The sequence below is a fragment of the Ipomoea triloba genome, chromosome 1 (genome assembly GCF_003576645.1).
Source record: "Ipomoea triloba cultivar NCNSP0323 chromosome 1, ASM357664v1".
In the NCBI taxonomy this organism is placed as follows: domain Eukaryota; kingdom Viridiplantae; phylum Streptophyta; class Magnoliopsida; order Solanales; family Convolvulaceae; genus Ipomoea; species Ipomoea triloba.
In genome coordinates this window covers 2,075,394-2,097,639 of record NC_044916.1, presented here as the reverse complement: position 1 = coordinate 2,097,639, position 22,246 = coordinate 2,075,394, and the positions used below count along the sequence as shown (strand labels likewise).

Here is a 22,246-nt window from a genome sequence, read left to right as displayed (position 1 = left end):
CGACCTTTCTAGTCACCCTCTGTGGGGATGGCGACCGGCGACGACAGTGCCGGAAAACTCGCCTGAAATTAGAAAACGTTTTAATTGCTATTTTTTCTGTTTAAATGGCTTAATTACTTTATTTTTTCGAATTCAATGGCTTATTTGGTTATTCGAGTAGGATGACTTAATTGCTTCTCCCAAATAGTAAGATGATCGATGATTTATTTGTAGTCCATCCCTTAAAAATATTGTGATGTAACTATGTCGATCATGGCCCACTATATAACCATTGAAAAATTACACAAATGATATATCTATATCTATATCTATATTAAAATAGAAGTACTAGCTTTCCCGCTCATTTTAGTCCAAAAATTTTGAAATCGGTCAACATAATATTATATAATAATTACTTATCAGAAATTCTAGTCTTCCTTATCATTCCTTATTTATGACTAAAATTGACAAAATATTCAAAATATGATTCCATTCCTTATTCTACACGGAAATTAATTTGAAATATTTTAGTCAATTCCATTCCTGTATGGATTCCTTATTTATGTACATATGTTAACAAAATATCACAGAAATAATAATTATTAAACAAAATTATAGTTATTATACCATGCAATTCAATTATTGTTCAAAATATTTTAATCTTGCGTATTATATATATATATATATATATATATGTAATTTGATTGTTGGAATTTTTATTTTTTTGAATATTATCATGAGAGGAATCTAATTACGTACAATTACATAATATAGTAATTTTTTTGAATACTATAATATACATCATATAGTAATATATATATATATATATATATATATATAATACGCAAGATTAAAATATTTTGAACAATAATTGAATTGCATGGTATAATAACTATAATTTTGTTTAATAATTATTATTTCTGTGTGACTATTTTGTTAACATATGTACATAAATAAGGAATCCATACAGGAATGGAATTGACTAAAATATTTCAAATTAATTTCCGTGTAGAATAAGGAATGGAATCATATTTTGAATATTTTGTCAATTTTAGTCATAAATAAGGAATGATAAGGAAGACTAGAATTTCTGATAAGTAATTATTATATAATATTATGTTGACCGATTTCAAAATTTTTGGACTAAAATGAGCGGGAAAGCTAGTACTTCTATTTTAATATAGATATAGATATAGATATATCATTTGTGTAATTTTTCAATGGTTATATAGTGGGCCATGATCGACATAGTTACATCACAATATTTTTAAGGGATGGACTACAAATAAATCATCGATCATCTTACTATTTGGGAGAAGCAATTAAGTCATCCTACTCGAATAACCCAAATAAGCCATTGAATTCGAAAAAATAAAGTAATTAAGCCATTTAAACAGAAAAAATAGCAATTAACCAACGTTTTCTAATTTCAGGCGAGTTTTCCGGCACTGTCGTCGCCGGTCGCCATCCCCACAGAGGGTGACTAGAAAGGTCGCCTTTTGCGGAGGGCGACTAGAAATTGAGTACAATAGAGAAAATTAAGATGATTAATTGAGTAGAGTAAATATGTGATTATAATCCACTTAGCTTATTCAGCACATGCATAATTAGTTGAGGAACAGAGAATTACGAGATAGATACATTATTGATCGAACACCAAGACAATAAAACATTCAAAACAGACAACCTTAAGTCCTTAACAAACAATAAAGCTTTAACATGCACGTTGACATCGGACGACGACGAGCTCTACCGGCGATCAAGGCATCGGGAAAGCGGCACCCATTTTCACATCCCCGCCGCTGCTACACCGCCGTTGTATACACGGTTAAGTGCGCGGGAGGCTTCGCCGGCGGCTCGGATGCCACGGAAGAACTTTCCGGCGCTCCCAGGCTCTCCACTGCCAGCTCCGGCGCCACCACCAGACGACGATGACGACCCTCCACCCAGACCGCCCCCAGGGATGAGACCCTTCGGCCCTCCGCCGAGATAGGGAGGAAAGACGCGGTGGCGGAAGAACATCTTGTGCATATTACCGGCGCCGGCGTCTGGCTTCCTCATCGCCGCCGACATGGCGGCGGCTGTTTCAGGGACAAGAACGGCGGCGAGAGGAAAAAGGAGGAGGAGAATGATCTTAATTGCCATTGGGGATTGGATCAGTAAATTGGAGAAGAAGATCAGATCAGATGATGATTATATTGGTTGAATTTGGATTATTGAACATAATATAATGACAGTGTTGATCTGATCCAGGTTTATATATATGTATAGATAGATGAATGAAGTGGTAACTTATGTGTGTGTTTAGTTTTGATTGTGCAAGCAATGCAAAGGCTAGCTGGTAACTATATCCAANGTAATTTGATTGTTGGAATTTTTATTTTTTTGAATATTATCATGAGAGGAATCTAATTACGTACAATTACATAATATAGTAATTTTTTTGAATACTATAATATACATCATATAGTAATATATATATATATATATATATATATATAATACGCAAGATTAAAATATTTTGAACAATAATTGAATTGCATGGTATAATAACTATAATTTTGTTTAATAATTATTATTTCTGTGTGACTATTTTGTTAACATATGTACATAAATAAGGAATCCATACAGGAATGGAATTGACTAAAATATTTCAAATTAATTTCCGTGTAGAATAAGGAATGGAATCATATTTTGAATATTTTGTCAATTTTAGTCATAAATAAGGAATGATAAGGAAGACTAGAATTTCTGATAAGTAATTATTATATAATATTATGTTGACCGATTTCAAAATTTTTGGACTAAAATGAGCGGGAAAGCTAGTACTTCTATTTTAATATAGATATAGATATAGATATATCATTTGTGTAATTTTTCAATGGTTATATAGTGGGCCATGATCGACATAGTTACATCACAATATTTTTAAGGGATGGACTACAAATAAATCATCGATCATCTTACTATTTGGGAGAAGCAATTAAGTCATCCTACTCGAATAACCCAAATAAGCCATTGAATTCGAAAAAATAAAGTAATTAAGCCATTTAAACAGAAAAAATAGCAATTAACCAACGTTTTCTAATTTCAGGCGAGTTTTCCGGCACTGTCGTCGCCGGTCGCCATCCCCACAGAGGGTGACTAGAAAGGTCGCCTTTTGCGGAGGGCGACTAGAAATTGAGTACAATAGAGAAAATTAAGATGATTAATTGAGTAGAGTAAATATGTGATTATAATCCACTTAGCTTATTCAGCACATGCATAATTAGTTGAGGAACAGAGAATTACGAGATAGATACATTATTGATCGAACACCAAGACAATAAAACATTCAAAACAGACAACCTTAAGTCCTTAACAAACAATAAAGCTTTAACATGCACGTTGACATCGGACGACGACGAGCTCTACCGGCGATCAAGGCATCGGGAAAGCGGCACCCATTTTCACATCCCCGCCGCTGCTACACCGCCGTTGTATACACGGTTAAGTGCGCGGGAGGCTTCGCCGGCGGCTCGGATGCCACGGAAGAACTTTCCGGCGCTCCCAGGCTCTCCACTGCCAGCTCCGGCGCCACCACCAGACGACGATGACGACCCTCCACCCAGACCGCCCCCAGGGATGAGACCCTTCGGCCCTCCGCCGAGATAGGGAGGAAAGACGCGGTGGCGGAAGAACATCTTGTGCATATTACCGGCGCCGGCGTCTGGCTTCCTCATCGCCGCCGACATGGCGGCGGCTGTTTCAGGGACAAGAACGGCGGCGAGAGGAAAAAGGAGGAGGAGAATGATCTTAATTGCCATTGGGGATTGGATCAGTAAATTGGAGAAGAAGATCAGATCAGATGATGATTATATTGGTTGAATTTGGATTATTGAACATAATATAATGACAGTGTTGATCTGATCCAGGTTTATATATATGTATAGATAGATGAATGAAGTGGTAACTTATGTGTGTGTTTAGTTTTGATTGTGCAAGCAATGCAAAGGCTAGCTGGTAACTATATCCAATCAGAAACTTACCCACTGCTCATCTTCTCCACATCATTCATACCACCACAAGTTAATGATCGACCTAATCCCCCACCCCCAATTGTTATACCATGGACGACCAGCGTTCATTAGCACTGGACCTGATTTAAAAATTATGTATCTATAATTAATAGTACCCTCTTCAATTTGCAAAAGACCTTCGTGTCCCGGTTAACGCAACTGTTGGCTCTTTGTGATTCTACAAATGCATAATAGGTTAAAACAGAAACATAATATGTTTTAAAAAGATTTGGAAGGGGAACACCCAGACTACATACAACGCTTCTAGTTCGAAACTACAAAGTGCCATACTGAGAATTCAGCGCTTTCCGGCTGCATGTTTGCAGTTAACATATTATATCTCTTCAATTTATTTAAATTAAAGTCACATACATAATTTAAATATCATTTTGTATCAGGATCCAAAATGCAATTTGGACCCTAACCATCCCCACCCTTGGCTACAATTGTTATGCCATGAACCTGGGTCCACCTTACCCAAGTTCATGTTTACAATTTTAAAACTATATATCATAATATTTGAACTCTACGTTCACCATTTTTGAACTCTATGTTCACAATTCCAGAACTATATGTTCACTATTCTAGAACTATATGTTCACAATTTCATAACTCTATATTAATAGTATAACACAAAGTTTGAATCTATATAACAAATTTGTGAATATAGAGTTTAAAATAGATGTCACAATAATACTATGACGAAATGTAAATGTTATTATAGATGTATTTTTTTGTATTTTAAATTTTTAATTTACATACGTGGTTTGACTGAAATAAAAGTACATTCTGTCTTTGTTGAATTTACAAAAAGTGAGAAAAGTTGTTGTCTCAGAGACTTGATCATTTGAGGTACGACAACTTTCTTGATTTGGACTTGGAATAAGTAGGAAAAGGTGGATTGTTCTAAATATGAGATTATTTATTCTTTTCTTCTGAATAATGTTTGCCCATGTGATGAGAAGACTCCAATTTAGTACACATTGTACACTGCTTATTCCACCTAGTTACCTATACTACTGAAAGATGGATACATTTTATTTTATTCTTTTCAATTATTACTTCACATATTCTTAGACTCCGTTATAATATTCAAACATATGACCTCCTATTTGAAAGAGTTACAGTCATGCTATTTAACTATAAAGTTTATGATTAGTAATTCTAATTGATATATTGTATAATCACATTGTTTGATTTGTTTCTGCATGCTCTCAGTCTGAGTCTCACTTTTGGGATGCTTATCCCCTGATTTTATTCTTTCATTACTATCAGTTTAATATAGCTAATCTTTTGCTTTCAAAAAAAATAAAAAATCACACTGTTTGAATTATAAATTTGGGGGTTGGGGGGGGGGGGAGGTTTAGGTATTAGCATATCTAGAGAGAAAAAAATTCAGAACACACATAAGTTACATATGAGAATTAATTTTGGTATATATAACGAGATCATACTTATGACTTTCTAACATAAAACTACAAAATGATATTACTCAACCACAAGATTTTGAACATATATAATAATTAACCGAGAGTGAGATCAAGAAAGAGATTGTTGTAAGATGGCTCGGAGTCCGAGCACGCTTTGATGTGGGAGGAAAACGACATCGTACTAGCAGATTCCTCGTGAGCGTAATTCTTAGTAGTAACGGATGTTGCGGCTGAAAACTTATTCGCATAATAGCCTATTGTCGCATCCGCTACCTCTTCCATATTCCCATCATCATTCCTTATTATTCCCTGCAAATTCATATTGTTCAATCCAATCAAAAATATTTAAATATGTTAAAACATATATTTAATGTTGTATATAACAATATTGTTAAGTAACATTCATGTCTCATGTAGTTCTCGTACATATTAGTATTAATTTATATCCCAGCTAAAATTATGTCGTCACGTTACAATAACATATGAAAGAATTTTACCAGACATATTTTACATAGTGTTGTATATAACAATATATACAAATCATACAAGAGAATTAAAACTCGAAGTCATTATTTGAGGGTATGAACGAAATAAATCTTTTTTGTATAATAGCTCACATACCATACAAGAGAGTTAAATTGTTATATATAACAATATTTTCAGGTAAAGTGCATGTCTTGTGCAGTTGGTGTGCATATTAGTATTAATTTATCTTCTCTTTGTACCTAGCTTCCACAAAATAAATATAATATATACTACCTAACATTCAACACAATTGAAAAATAATAATAATAAGCCAATGTAATTATAATAGTTTACTAGTCATTTACTTGAACATTGCTCCCATTAAGAACATCCATAAACATGATGGTTGGTCCCTCCTCTTGCCTGTTCAACAATAAAATCCTTTAATTAATTATTAATTTTCTCAATTTAAACAATTAATTAAATTATTCAATTCTATTATGAAGATTATAAAATTATATAAATTGATTAATTTATTAAATACCAAAATGGATAAAATATTTAACTTTACTAACCATAATGTAGCTAAAAAGGTTGGGGGCATAGCTGCCTCTTGTCCACTGTAGTGAGGAGGATTAGGATAACTATAAGGAGTTTGGCTTGAAACGATGTAGTTTTGCTCAACTCCGGTCTCTGCTTTCTCAACCAAATTTAATTTAATTAATAAATGACATGACTAATTACTGTTCAGATTTCAATGAAATCACAACAAAAGCTTAGTCATTATCCATCCTAAAAAATTAAAAGAAATGTCCATGTGAGTGAAATATAATTATCATACCAAAAAGTTGATCAGAGCACTTTCTTGCAGGTTATTACACAAATAAAAACTCTACATCTATATAGATCTAAAAAACATAGATAATGCTATATATAATTAACCACATTTATTATTAACACATGAAACAACCCAAGTCATAGAAAGAAATTAAACAAATTAAAAGGTTATAAATTGGTCAATTAATTAGCTTCTTAATTAAGAAATGAAGATACATATATGCCTATATATTCCATGCAAAACCATCAAGCAACACCTAATTAAGAAGAAAAGCATTATTATTTTGAGTTCTTAAAATAGTAAATGTAGTGATGATAATCCTTAACTCAAAGTCTCAAACATCAAAATCAACAAGATATCCTTTGGTTCTTCCATTAATGAGTATATAGAAGTAGTACTAACAAACCTTTCATCTTTTGTTCATGCTTCATGCTCCTGTACATCTGCAGCTCAAAGATTTTCACAAACCGTATAAGACTTTATTTGACAAACAAATTAAACAACGTCTGCATGCACATGAAGAACTATACATACATATATATAAAATCAGGTGAAAACTAACATTAACCTGCGATCCTGTGAACTTTTAAAGGATTGCACTGCAACTACTACATGAATACACTGCTGCAATTTCTAGACATGCCATTCGAGTGCGGTGCAATCATATAGTAAGTGCGGTGCAATCCTTCATACGATTCGAAGTTCGCACCTGATTATATATATGTGTGTATGTATGTTTTGTTAACCTGGAGATGACTCTTAACGTGGGCTATGGTGATTTCCTTCACATCCATCAACTGCAGCACCAGTTTTGGAGTTGCTCCTGGAAATTGAAAACCTTTAAAAGTGGATTCAAGAACGAAAGAATCGAGAAAAATATTGATTATATTATATTCCCATTTCTGGGATTTAATCACTATAGCCCAGGGTGTGCACTAAGTGTGCACGAGTAAAATCTCGTCTTGTGACCTTAGTCAACAAATGACCACTTGATGAAATCAGCCTAGCAAGTTTATTCATAACTGATTTAAATTAAACTAAGAATGTTAATATGTTACTAGCACTAAGAATATGATTTAATTTGTAATCTTGTGATTATCAATCAAGCCAACGATTTGACCAACTCTGTTGGTGTTGACCAACTGGATTTAATTTTCTTTGATGGTGAATGTAGGTGCATGGTTAAAAATCACAATGAGATAAAACAATCCAAGTTATCCATAATTGATCGGCTCAAACTAAAAAAGTCAATTTTTACTCTCACTGAGCCAACAACACGAACAACTCGGCTGAGTTGCCCATTGGATTTAATACAATTTTCTTGATGGTGAATGTGCATGGAGATGGTGTAAGAACAGAAAGAGGTTATTGAAGATGGTGGAATTCCTTACTCTCTTCTCCTCCGAGCCTCTCCACTGCATGCACGAAGCGGCGGTGGAGCTCCTCCGTCCACCGGAGACGGGGGGCTTTGGATCTGGCATAAGTTCTAGTGAAACCACTCGTCGGCAGCCTACTGTTTTCCGGCGAAACCCTCATGCTGAAGGAGGAGAATGGAAGAAATGGAGACCCGGTGTGGTGGGGGTTGAGTTAATGAGTTATAGTCATATGCCAAAACAAGAAGGGAATAAATATTTGTAAGACTGTTGTATAGATTTGTCCATTTCTGCAGGCTTTAATTTTCTTAGGCTATAGGGGACTTTGGAGGGTCAATTTAGTCTTTTGGGATTTTGATTATGAAGCAGAAAATAAATTATATTCCCTCACGGAAATTCAGACCTCATTGGATATGTTCAAATCAGCATTCATGATGCCAACAAGTTTAAAGATCAAATTTAAAATAATTCTTTTCATTATATTCCTCAATTATACCAAACTAAAGAAATCACAACCAGATCACAACCGGATTTGCATTGGAGTCGTCCATAGTTAACTAACTCAAACTAAGAACACTAATAAATCATTCCTGTTAAGAGTTGAACTTGTAAGATTGTAGTTATCTGATCTAATCAATTAGGTTGAGGTTGTTTGATTATAAGTAAGGAACGAAAAGTATTATTTCTATAATTCTATATGCAATTTAGAAAAAAAGTGTCATTTAAAAAAAAATAAAAATAAAAAATAAAATAAAATAAAAAACAGAAAAATCTATTATCCCAAAAAATTAGTCTGATTTTTGTAATATTTTCTGTTTCTGGACATTCTTTGTAGAAAGCCAAGTCAGTCAGCATCAAAACATTCCTACGTCTACATGTGCATCAAGGAAACACAAATATGATGGTCCCAAAACCTTGCTCCACCACCACCGTTAGATCAAATGCCGTGTCAAATCTCGCTCTCTCACTCACACAGATGTGTGAATTGAAGGAATGCACTGCAATTACTATACAAATACACTGGAACTCTTCCAGCTTCATAAAGAAATGCACTTCAACTTTTGGGACAGTTGTAGTGAATTCATGTAGTAGTTGCAGCTTCGTATGGGAAGGGCAGTTCGTACCTGATCCTGATTATATATATATATATATATATATATATATATATATATATATATATATATAGATTGTTTGAGATTGAGTTATTATCAGATCTTATTTAGATACAAATATTTTGATATGACAATAATGGCCTGTTATTTTATTCACAAATTAAAGTTTGAATGTGAAACTTCATTAAAACGTTAGACCATTAAATATGACGTGTTTTTTTTTTTTTTTTTAAATTTGTACATCATGCTTTGTCGATAAACCTCCTAGGGTTTGAGCTAGGGACCAAATAAAAAAAAAAGTGAGAAAAGATGTGCAATTTATAAATAAAATATTATTACAAATTTTTTTTATCTTATTACTTTATTTTAATTTACATATGTGGATTGACATGCAACATCGTATCTCACGTTATCAATTTTTAGATGTGGTTATTAATCGACTATTAAGTTCATATGTATCAAAATGACAAATTGATATATTTAATTGTAACTTTTTAAAGTTCAACGATCTGATTTCTTTTTTTAATATAGTTTGATAGCTTACTTATCATTTTTTTTTTCAATTTTTTATATGAAATAAACGTACATTCTCTTGTTGTTGAATTCACAAAAAGACTGAAAGTTGCTATCTCAAAGACTTGATCATTTGAGGTAGGAAAAGGTGGATTGTTCTAAATATGAGATTATTTATTCTCTTCTTCTGAATAATGGTTGCCCATGTGATGAGAAGACTTCAATTTAGTATACAGGCTACACTGCTTATTCCACCTAGCTAGCTACCTAGCTATGCTATAGGAAGACGCATGTATTTTTATTCTATTTTTTCAATTATTACTTCACATATTATGTGACCCAATAAATTATATTGTACTTATTAGCATTACACATTTTAATAAGTTATTTTTCTAGATTGGGAGAAGCTAGGGTTTTCTTGATGCTGAAATTCGGACTGACGCAAAAAATATCATAGGATGGATTCATGAGAAAACCTGCACGCTTCAAGGATCTATTCAGGAAGTTATTAAGGAAGCAGGTCGGTGACTTGTTAAAGACGGGAGGATATCTATCTGTGTGATTTATCGTGAGCAAAATAAAGTCGCTGATGTTCTAGCAACAATGGGCGCCCATCAACAATCATTCGACACCAGCCCCTGGGTAGCGAGGAGACCTACCTTAATGACTTGGCACGTGCAACTTGCGTCCGTAGAGTGAGGGAGAGTAATTAGTTTTTTTTTATAATACTAAATTTTTTTTTCTCGTTCTGACTGTCGATCTCAAGAATTTTATATATTTTTTGAGACTAATCATGGATGTAATCAAGGTTATAATTAATTAGGACCAAGAAGCCCATGTTTAGACGCAATTAGATTCATTAATCGTTGAGATCATAACCTTTGATTGTGAGTTCAAACTTCACTAAGAATAATTCTGATAGAATTTATTTGCTAGTCCTATTTAAGCAATTGTGAGTATATTGTATAATTACCCTTTTTGAATTATTGTGGGAGGGGTGGGGGGTGGTTTGGGCTAGAATTAAGAACATACATAAATTACATAAGACACTTAATTTTTGGTATATTTGATGGGCGAGGTTCAAACATGTAACTTTCTAACTTAAAGTCATCTACTAATACTATTCGACTATAAGATCTTAAGCATATTAATTAACTTAGAGGGAGATCAATAGAGAGCTAAGTTTGTAGGATGATGGCTTCGAAGTGCCAGAGAAAAACGACATCGACATCGTACTAGCAGATTCATCGTGAGCGTAATTAGCATTCCTTCTATGCAAATTCATATTTTTCAATCCAATCAATACTTAAATATGATAAAATTCTATTGCATCACATCACAGTAACGTATGATATAATTTCATCAAACATATATTTAATGTTGTATATCAGACTGTTCATCTAGTTAATCTCGAATGATTGAATTAACTAAACGTGAATTAATCGATTTTCAAGGAATGGGTGACTGAACTCGTACTTGAAGTGACTGTTGTATAAATTTGTCCATTTCTGCAGGCTTTTCTTAGGCTATAGGGGACTTTGGAGGGTCAATTTAGTCTTTTAGGAATTTGATTATGAAGCAGAAAATAATTATATTCCATCACGGAATTCGATCAGACCTCATTGGATAAGTTCATAACAGCATTCATGATGCTAAGAAATTAAAAAATAAAAATAAAAATGACATTTTTCACTACTCAATTATACTATTATTTATCAATCACGAAATGTGTATAAGGTAAAATTCACTTTGTGATTATAGCCAACAAATGACAACAATGAACTAATTAATCTAAGTGTTTTTGTTGAGAGTTGAATTTGTAACCTTGTAATTACCAAACCAACTGTTTGATCAATTTAGTTGAAGTTGTCCTTATATATTATACCTATTATTTTGTTTACAAAATGACTTTTTTGTCATTGCGTTTCATTGAGGTTGTGTTAAAAGTCACTCCACAGACTATCTACTATCTAGGGACAGAAAAGTCATTTTATTAATAAATAAGGGACACAAAAAATACCATTTCCTATAATTTAGGAAGAAAAATGTCATTTTTATACAGAAATTTAAAATAAAAAATTTAAAAGTCCATTATCCCAAAAAAGTCGTTTGATTATGAAAGTAAATTATATTCCCTCACGGTTGAAATTCAAATCCCATTGGATAAGTTCAAACCTGCATTCATGATGCCAATAAATTTAATAATGTCACATGAGCAACTCAGTTGGTTACATAGGTAAAGTTTGAGAAAAAAAGATTGAGGATCGAGTTTCACCAGCCACGGTGAAACTCCACCAAGAGCCACTCAATCCACCTAAGGCCGTGTGCATGATGAATGCTTTTGGCAACAAGGAGTCAGGGCCGGTCCAAACAGTTTAGAGGTCCTGGGCGAAATTAAAAAAATGGGCCCCGTATATGAAAAACTAAAATTTAAATGCAATAATACTAAAAAAATAATAATATCAAATAACACGAAATAATATTAGAAAATTTTCAACATTTTTTTAAATACAAAAGTAATCACGACAAAAAAAATCTGTGTTATGAAAAATAATCGATAATTGTATCAAGATTAACCTTCTCTAACATATCATTCTCAATACACAAAATCGTCATTAACATGGCCTTGGTCATTCTCAATATACCTCTTTGTGATTCTATTAGCTGCTCTACTTGTTTAATTTTTTTCTTTTTTCACCATCACATAAATGCTTTTTAGGTAACTTTATATAAAACAATTTTAAAACTGTGTATAAGAAAAGAACAAAAGCACCTGAATATTTTTAAAAAGTTTCCCTCAATCATCAGTATCACAAACAACTACCATTTTTTGTTCATTTCTTCTTTCACTATCTATCCCTATAAATTTAATGGATTAGACAACTCAGTAACTCAGGATAAATATAATTCAAATATTATATATATATATATTCTAGAATTCTAGAATTACAGAAATCACAAAATTCATTATCCAAATAAACATTACTCATTAGAGGATTATAAATTTATAGCACTAAATCCCTACTGCCCTATAGGTGTGCTGTGTTGAATAGGAAATAAAAAACAGAACAAATTACAAATAGAAGAAAACTTACAAATTACAACGGACATGGGGCCCAAAGTGGCAAACAAATGAATAATCGTTGATTAATCGAATTGGAAATATTTTTTTTTTATTGAAGCAGACGAATTGGTTAGCTGGTTAGGGTGTCGATTCTAATAGATAAAAGATAATTAGGTGTCCTCGACTCTCCGTGTCAATTCTATTTCTAAATTATTTAATTAAGCGTCGATTCTCAGCTTACTGCAGTTCCATCTATTCTTAATTTTTTGTTTTATAATATAATTATAACACTAACTTTTTATTTTTTAATATAATTATAACATTATAATAGATATATGTATACATATACATATATATGAATGGGCCCCTTCTATCATGGGGTCCTGGGCGGTCGCCCATCCCGCTCGTGCTCAGGACCGGCCCTGCAAGAAGTTAAGGTCAATAGCTTTATTTTAGTTCGACTTTAGTAGACTATTAGAAGATTTCACAACATATTTTAAATCTAAACAATTGTAATATACTACTCTTTAATGTAGTATATTAGACTAATTCTTTTTCCATCTCGAATATCTCAAGAATTTTAAACATATTTTGGGACTAATCATGGTTGTAAGGGGGGGGGGGGGAAGAATTAAGAAGANCCCCCGGGATGTCATTTTCCTCCGACAGCTCAGAGTCATCCTCCGATAACCTCTCCATTGGCCTCACTCTCAGTTAATTAATATGCTTAAAATCTTGTAGTCGAGTAGTATTACTCCATAACTTTAAGTTAAAAAGTTGTAGGTTTGATCCCTTAGATATACAAAGAGTTAATTGCCTTGTGTAATCTATGTAGGCTCAGAGTCATCCTCCGATAACCTCTCCATTGCCTCACTCTCAGTTAATTAATATGCTTAAAATCTTGTAGTCGAGTAGTATTACTCCATAACTTTAAGTTAAAAAGTTGTAGGTTTGATCCCTTAGATATACAAAGAGTTAATTGCCTTGTGTAATCTATGTAGGCTCAGAGTCATCCTCCGATAACCTCTCCATTGCCTCACTCTCAGTTAATTAATATGCTTAAAATCTTGTAGTCGAGTAGTATTACTCCATAACTTTAAGTTAAAAAGTTGTAGGTTTGATCCCTTAGATATACAAAGAGTTAATTGCCTTGTGTAATCTATGTAATAGATTACACAAGGCAATTAACTCTTTGTATATCTAAGGGGATCAAACCTACAACTTTTTAACTTAAAGTTATGGAGTAATACTACTCGACTACAAGATTTTAAGCATATTAATTAACTGAGAGTGAGGCCAATGGAGAGGTTATCGGAGGATGACTCTGAGCTGTCGGAGGAAAATGACATCCCGGGGGGTGTAGAATTAAGAAGATACATAGATTACACAAGGCAATTAACTCTTTGTATATCTAAGGGGATCAAACCTACAACTTTTTAACTTAAAGTTATGGAGTAATACTACTCGACTACAAGATTTTAAGCATATTAATTAACTGAGAGTGAGGCCAATGGAGAGGTTATCGGAGGATGACTCTGAGCTGTCGGAGGAAAATGACATCCCGGGGGGTGTAGAATTAAGAAGATACATAGATTACACAAGGCAATTAACTCTTTGTATATCTAAGGGGATCAAACCTACAACTTTTTAACTTAAAGTTATGGAGTAATACTACTCGACTACAAGATTTTAAGCATATTAATTAACTGAGAGTGAGGCCAATGGAGAGGTTATCGGAGGATGACTCTGAGCTGTCGGAGGAAAATGACATCCCGGGGGGTGTAGAATTAAGAAGATACATAGATTACACAAGGCAATTAACTCTTTGTATATCTAAGGGGATCAAACCTACAACTTTTTAACTTAAAGTTATGGAGTAATACTACTCGACTACAAGATTTTAAGCATATTAATTAACTGAGAGTGAGGCCAATGGAGAGGTTATCGGAGGATGACTCTGAGCTGTCGGAGGAAAATGACATCCCGGGGGGTGTAGAATTAAGAAGATACATAGATTACACAAGGCAATTAACTCTTTGTATATCTAAGGGGATCAAACCTACAACTTTTTAACTTAAAGTTATGGAGTAATACTACTCGACTACAAGATTTTAAGCATATTAATTAACTGAGAGTGAGGCCAATGGAGAGGTTATCGGAGGATGACTCTGAGCTGTCGGAGGAAAATGACATCCCGGGGGGTGTAGAATTAAGAACATGCATAGATTACACAAGGCAATTAACTCTTTGTATATCTAAGGGGATCAAACCTACAACTTTTTAACTTAAAGTTATGGACTAATACTACTCGACTACAAGATTTTAAGCATATTAATTAACCGAGAGTGAGGTCAATGGAGAGGTTATCGGAGGATGACTCTGAGCGGTCGGAGGAAAATGACATCATGCTTGCAGATTCCTCATGAGCATAATCATCATTCCTTCCCTGCAAAATATTCATATTGTTCATCAATCCAATCAATACTTAAATATGCTAAAATTCTATCGTGTCACGTCATGGTTGCGTATAATACAATTTTATCAAACATATTTTAATGTTGTATATAGCAATATCGTTAAGTAATGTTCATGCCTCATGTAATTTCGTTTTGTATATTAGTACTAATTTATCCCCACTCAAATTCTGTCATGTCATGTTATGATAATAACATACGAAACAATTTTAATTTACTTGACATTTTATATAGTGTTGTATATAACAATATTTTTTTTCAATTTTGGGTGATGAGAGAAATGTCAGCCATTAACTGAGTTTGTATACTATGTAAACTTTCCTCATGTGCAATAGCACGCAAACCACACAAGAAAAGTAAACTATTTATATAACAATAAAACTGTCAGGTAACGTGCATGTCTTGTGCAGTTGGTGCACATAATATAATTAATTTATCTTCTCTTTATACCCAGTTTCAACAAAATAAATATAATATAATACTAAGCATAACACACGCTTAATCAATTAGTATAATCGATCACCTAACTAAAATACATATTATCAAATTAATTAATTCAACCAATATTTTTTCATATAACTCAATTGATTAGCCGAATTACACAAACCAACCCCCTCACCCACCCCACTCCACCCCCCAATATATAATAAGCTAATTATAATAGTTAACTAGTCACTTACTTGAACATTGCTCGCACTCACAACATCCATAAACATCATTGTTGGTTCATCCTCCTGCCTGTATGTACAACAATACAATTCTCTAATTGATTAAATAATTATCTCAATTTAAACAATTAAATTATTTTATTATGAAGATTATAAATTTATATAAATTAATTAGTTTAATAAAACCGCAATTGATAAATTAAAATAATTAATTTTTACTAACCATATTGCAGGTAAAAAGCTTGGGGGAATAGCTTCATGTTGTTCACGGTAAGGAGTTGAGTTTGAAACGACATAATTTTGCTCAACTCTGGTCTCTGTTTACCAACAAATTTAATTAATAAATGACATGGCTAATTATTGCTTAGTTTTCTATGCAACCATAACATCAGATAAATTTAGAGCTAAAAGACAATATATATTGTAACAAATTCATACTACAATACATGGTATAAATTGACAGGGTAATTGGGTACCCGACCCGGAACCATTGTCATAACCAAGTTGCCGTTCAAACTACCCACTCCTCAGCATCAAGGCGCAACGGTCCAACTCCTCAGCATTGATGGCCAACGTTCACCTCCTCAGCGTTGATGACAGACGTTCAGCTCCTCAGCATTCAATACCTCAGGGTATTGATGTCCAACGGTCACTGAACTGAATGGAATAAAAGGGCTCACAACCACGTAGCGGGGGCTTCTGACACTTCTGACACTTCTTACTAGACAATAGATACTGAATTCACTTGTACACCAAACACTATACGCTCAATACTGTTCTCAAGTACTCAAACATTGTATTCAGATACTCAAGAATACTCAGATTACATACCCGGTAACGCATTATTACCGTCATAAATAATCTTCAAAAAATGAGCATTTAATGTATGAACAATATAATACACTTTTTTTTTTGCTCATTTAATTTGCAAAGAAGGGCTAATTTGACAAGTAAAAATTAAATCTCCATTGAAGAAATATGCCTTTAATTATAAATTCATATTACCATACACGATATAAACAAAATCATACAAAGAAACAAAAGTCTAGTGATACTAAATTTATCATTAAATGATTTTAGTTACGAATTATATGTTCTTATGAGTATAACTATAACATTCATACAAAAAAAAATCAATATAACTATAATATCAATTAGCTAGTACAACTGAATAGATAAGATGACATAGATATATAATGATGTAAGACTAAGAGTAAGATTATTGGTTTAAGTTGTTGTTGTTGTTATTGAGTTTTTCTAAGAAAAATATAAAGCCAAATGGAAAAGAGAAAAGAAAACCGAGAGTACGGTGAACGTGTGGGTCTAACGGGCACATGAAATTCATGTACGGGCTAGCTAGGCATGCAAGTCAAGTCCACACATGACTTTTTTTAATTAAAAAAAAAAAACCATTTTTGGCACAAAATCCCAATTTGCAGATTGAGCCATTATTTCTCTCTTCATTCACATAAGAAAAATACATGACAAAAAACTTATAAAAAACTTTTGTCAATGCGAATGTTCTAAATTCATTTAGCTAGCTAACACAAGATACAAACTAATTGATAGAAAGAAACGAAAGCCTAGCCATACATCCCAAAAAGGGATGTCTGAGTAGCTGAAACGAAATTCTCGAACACCTTCTTACGGGCTACTTCAATTCACACCCCTAGTGATGACAGTAGTTTCCCTCGTCATCCAGAAAAATACTCTACATGCAGGCAAATATATACATCTAGAAAACATAGAAAATGCTATAAGTAGCCACATTATTAACACATGAAACAACCTAAGTCATAGAAAGAAACAAATTAAAAGGTTAGTTTATAACTTAGGTTAATAATTAGCTTATTAATTAAGAAATGAAGCGATGCAAAACCATGAAACAACTAATAAGAAGAAAAGCATTTTGATTTTTGAGTTCTTAAAATAGTATGCAGTGATGATGATGATGTTATAAACATATCCTTAACTCAAACATGTATCAACATCAACATGATATCCTCCATTAATGAGTATATAGAAGTAGTAGTAACAAACCTTTCATCTTTTGCTTATGCTTCATTCTCCTATACATCTGCAGCTCAAACATTATATTTTCACAAACTGTAAGACTTTAATTGACGACAGACAGATTGCAACTTTATTCCAAAGATTTATGTATGTATTGTTAACCTGGAGATGACTCTTAACGTGGGCTATGGTCATTTCCTTCACATCCATCAACTGCAGCACCAATTTTGGAGTTGCTCCTGGCGATAGATTGAAAACCCATAACAAATCAAAAACGAAAAGAATCAAGAAAAGTATTGATTGAATTGGGATTTAATTTTTTGGGTGGCCACTACCAGAGGGTGCGGATTTCATGCCTTAAGACCACAATGAGTTAAATCAGTCTAAGTTATCTTTAACCGACCAACTCAAATTAAGAAGGTCATCAATTACTGCTCTCACTGAGCTAACAACACCAAAACCATCTAAGACTAGTTCAGGCTATGTGTTTAACAGAATGTGCATGGAGATGGTGACCGGAGTTCCTTACTCTCTTCTCCTCCGAGCCTCTCCACTGCATGCACGAAGCGGCGGTGGAGCTCCTCCGTCCACCGGAGACGAGGGGCTTTGGATCTCGTGCCACCACTTGCCGACACTCTACTGTTTTTCGGCGAAACCCTCATGTTCGAGGAGGAAAATGGAAAGCTTTTAGTCATGGTGAATGAAAAATATCAAAGAATCTAGAGAGAGAGAGAAAGGGTGGTGGCAATGGGGAGGGGTTGAGTTGATCTAATCACTATTTGCTATTTGAAGATCAAAACCGCTAAATTTTCTTGATAATTCGATTGGCGTAAACAAGAAGAATTAGATCATAATAAACCAGGCTACTACAAATTAAGCCTTAAATTTTATATAATTTGAAAACATATAAAATTATTGATACTTTAACGGATGGAGTTTTAATTGATTTTGACACAACATATGTACGAGGTTAAACAAACATTGGGAATGCATGCTCAAAATTTTGTTGTCTTTATTATCTCGGAATCCATCTAACCCAACTACAGCCATGTGCTTCTTCTCTTTTAACAGTTTAGCTTTAATTTAAACATTTTCCGTTGACCACGGAAAATGAGCTCATTTTTCCAGAAAATTACTTCCAGACAAAAAATCTGAAATTCATTTTTCAGAAACGAAAAATGGCTTTGTGCGACGTTGTTTTGTAAAAAAAAATAATTTATTTCTAATTTTTAATAAATATTATTAGTTTATATATTTTTAATAAAATAATAAAAATATATAATTATACATTTATACTCATTTTTCAATTCACTCTTTTTCCGAAAAATGAGCCAAACACACACACAGACAGTTTTTCAAACTACATCCAAACACCGAAAATGAACTCATTTTTTGAAAAATGACTCATTTTTCAGAAGTCATTTTCTTACTTTCCAAACATACCCTAAGTTTTAGTGTATAAAACCCTTAAATTTAATTGATATACGGAGTATAAAATGCTAAGTGAGCAAAAAAAAGAAAATTACTAGCAATTAAATAAATGGTCATGACATAAACAAATGTACATAGGTTTTTTTTTTTTTTGAAAGAAAAAAAATGTACATAGTTAAACAAACATAGAAAATGTTCAAAATTCTCAAATTGTCGTTATCGCCTAAAAATCCGCTATTCTCTCTACCCCAACTATAAGCACATACTTCTCTTTCACATTCACATTAAGTTAGATTAGAACACATGAGTAACACTACACAAAGTTTAGCATATAGTGTATAAACTTGATCATTTAATAATATATAATCCTATGTGAACAAAAACAAATAAAATTTGATAAGAAGAGTGTGCAACAATTTTATATAAGAATTTCACATTTTAACATGAAACAAAGAAAATTAGTAATAATTAACTAAATTTAATAATTAGATAAGAAGAGTGTTAATTTTATATAAGAAGTTTGTTTTCAAAGACCAACAGTCCAACACCTTCATTGTTCGAGGAATGTCAAGACGAGACACATCAAAATTCGATAAAACTCCACCAAGAGCCACTCAATCCACCTATGGTCGTGGGCATATATAATGAACGCTTTTGTCAACAAGAAGTTAAGATCAGTAGCTTTATTTTGCTCTCTAATTTAATTAGTATGGTATTGATCAAATTAGAAGATTTCTCAACATATTTCAAATCTAACAAATCGAAATATACTACATTAGACTAATTTTTTCCGGTCGTGAATATCTCAAGAATTTTAAACATATTTTGGAACAAATCATTGATGTAATCAAGATTATAATTAATTAGGACCAAGAAGCCAGTCAAAACTTTTGATTGGATAAGTTAGTTCAAACTTCACTAAGAATAATTTTGATAGAATTTATGTGTTAGTCCTTCTATGTAAGCAATTTTGAGTATATTGTATAATCACCCTTTTCATCTTTTTTGGGGGAGGGGGGGGGGGGGTGTTTGAGTGTAGAATTAAGAACATACCTAATTACATAGTATAGATTACATGAGGCAATTAACTTTTTGTATATCTAACGAGTTCAAAGCTCCAACTTTCTAACTTAAAGTTATCGATTAATACTACTCAATCAATTACGAGATTTTACGAGAGGGTAAGGTCAAGGGAGAGCTTGTCGGAGGATGGCTCAAAAAAAAAATTACGAGATTTTATCTATATTAATTATTTAGAGGGTAAGGTCAAGGGAGAGCTTGTCGGAGGATGGCTCTGAGGTGCCAGAGGAAAACGACACCGTGCTAGCAAATTCTTTATGAGTGTAATCATCATTCCTTCCCTACAAAATATTCATATTGTTAAATCCAATTAATACATAATTATTGATTATTGATTATTGATTATTGATTATTTGTTGGTAATTGAAAGATCAAAACAACAAATTTTGTTTTTAATTTTATTTTTAATTATATTATCTAAATATATAATAAAATATTTTTGTTCGTGCATCGCACAGGTGATTGGTTAATTACTTCCTCGAATTCAAGCAATGATAACATCAGAAAACATAATCGATCCAACTCATTTCATCAATTGCACTATATAATATCCATTGTTATAATTTGTATAATTGTATATCGATCCAAATATTCTTAAAATATTATAATAAATCCATTCTATGCAACACACATACAATGCACGAGTAAAAATACTAGTTTATCATTAAATGATTTTAGTTACAAATTATATATTGTTATGAATATAATGAAGATTATAAATTTATATAAATTATTTCACTTATTACATACGAAAATAGATAAAATATTTAATTTTTACCAACCATATTGTAGGTAAAAAGCTTGGGTGAATAGCTGCCTATTGTTCACTATAGTAAGGAGTTGGGTTCGAAAAGACATAATTTTGCTGGTCCCTGTTTCCCAACAAATTTAATTAATAAATGACATGGTTAATTGTTGCTTAAATTTCAATGCAATCATAACAACAGATAAATTTAGAGCAAAAAGACAATATTATTACATATTCATATTACAATACATGATATAAATTAAGGCAATTCACAATCGTTATAACCTGCACCACGGTGCACATAGCAATGTGCACCACGTACGTAAAACGACGTCGTTTCGATGTTAGTGGACATGAACGCGAATGACTCCAGGGAATTCATTATTTATAATACACATAATCATTATCTAGAATACACAAAACGTTTGCCTAAAATACACAGAATGTTTGCCCATAATACACAGAATATTGACACAAAATACACAGATGTTAGTGGACGCGAATGACTCTAGGGAATTCATCTATAATACACATAATCATTATATAGAATACACAGAATGTTTGTCCAGAATACACAGAATATTGACACAAAATACATAGAACTCATCCTCCTAACATTTGAATGCACAAATACATCACAACCTGTGTTAATAACATGAATACACATAATATTGACACAAAATACACATAACTCATCCTCCTAAACATTCGAATGCACAAACACATCACAACATGTGTTACTAACATGAATACACATAACGGTTGCCTAGAATACACAGAACGGTTGCCTAGAATACACAGAATGATTGCCTGAAATACACAGAATATTTACATAAATACAGAGACCGGTCGAAACGGGAAACGTGATTTCCAAAAAAAACGGACGATTAGTTTATAATACTCAAAACGACGTCGTTTTGGTACGTGGTGCACATTTCCATGGTGCACAGTATAATTTGCCGGCAATTCATATTTCATATTACAATACATGGATTTAATT

General features: G+C 32.8%; 4 protein-coding genes across 5 annotated transcripts in view; all 4 read right to left on the bottom strand.

Moving 5' to 3' along the window:
* Window positions 1-22,246, bottom strand: part of LOC116027221 (sterol 3-beta-glucosyltransferase UGT80B1) — a 713,221-nt gene that overhangs the window by 290,326 nt on the left and 400,649 nt on the right. The window lies entirely within an intron of this gene.
* On the bottom strand, window positions 1,527-2,266 carry LOC116027851 (glycine-rich protein 5-like). The gene is made up of 2 exons (XM_031269616.1): window positions 2,183-2,266; window positions 1,527-2,152 (listed from the first exon to the last, which is right to left on the bottom strand). The coding sequence occupies exon 2, from the start codon at window positions 2,122-2,124 to the stop codon at window positions 1,768-1,770; it is 357 nt and encodes a 118-aa protein (XP_031125476.1). The 5' UTR covers window positions 2,125-2,152; window positions 2,183-2,266; the 3' UTR covers window positions 1,527-1,767.
* Window positions 3,188-4,051, bottom strand: LOC116027842 (glycine-rich protein 5-like). Its single transcript, XM_031269605.1, has 2 exons — window positions 3,844-4,051; window positions 3,188-3,813 (listed from the first exon to the last, which is right to left on the bottom strand). The coding sequence occupies exon 2, from the start codon at window positions 3,783-3,785 to the stop codon at window positions 3,429-3,431; it is 357 nt and encodes a 118-aa protein (XP_031125465.1). The 5' UTR covers window positions 3,786-3,813; window positions 3,844-4,051; the 3' UTR covers window positions 3,188-3,428.
* On the bottom strand, window positions 5,449-8,394 carry LOC116027640. Its single transcript, XM_031269346.1, has 6 exons — window positions 8,162-8,394; window positions 7,517-7,593; window positions 7,177-7,213; window positions 6,508-6,625; window positions 6,298-6,355; window positions 5,449-5,776 (listed from the first exon to the last, which is right to left on the bottom strand). The coding sequence occupies exons 1-6, from the start codon at window positions 8,304-8,306 to the stop codon at window positions 5,561-5,563; spliced, it is 651 nt and encodes a 216-aa protein (XP_031125206.1). The 5' UTR covers window positions 8,307-8,394; the 3' UTR covers window positions 5,449-5,560.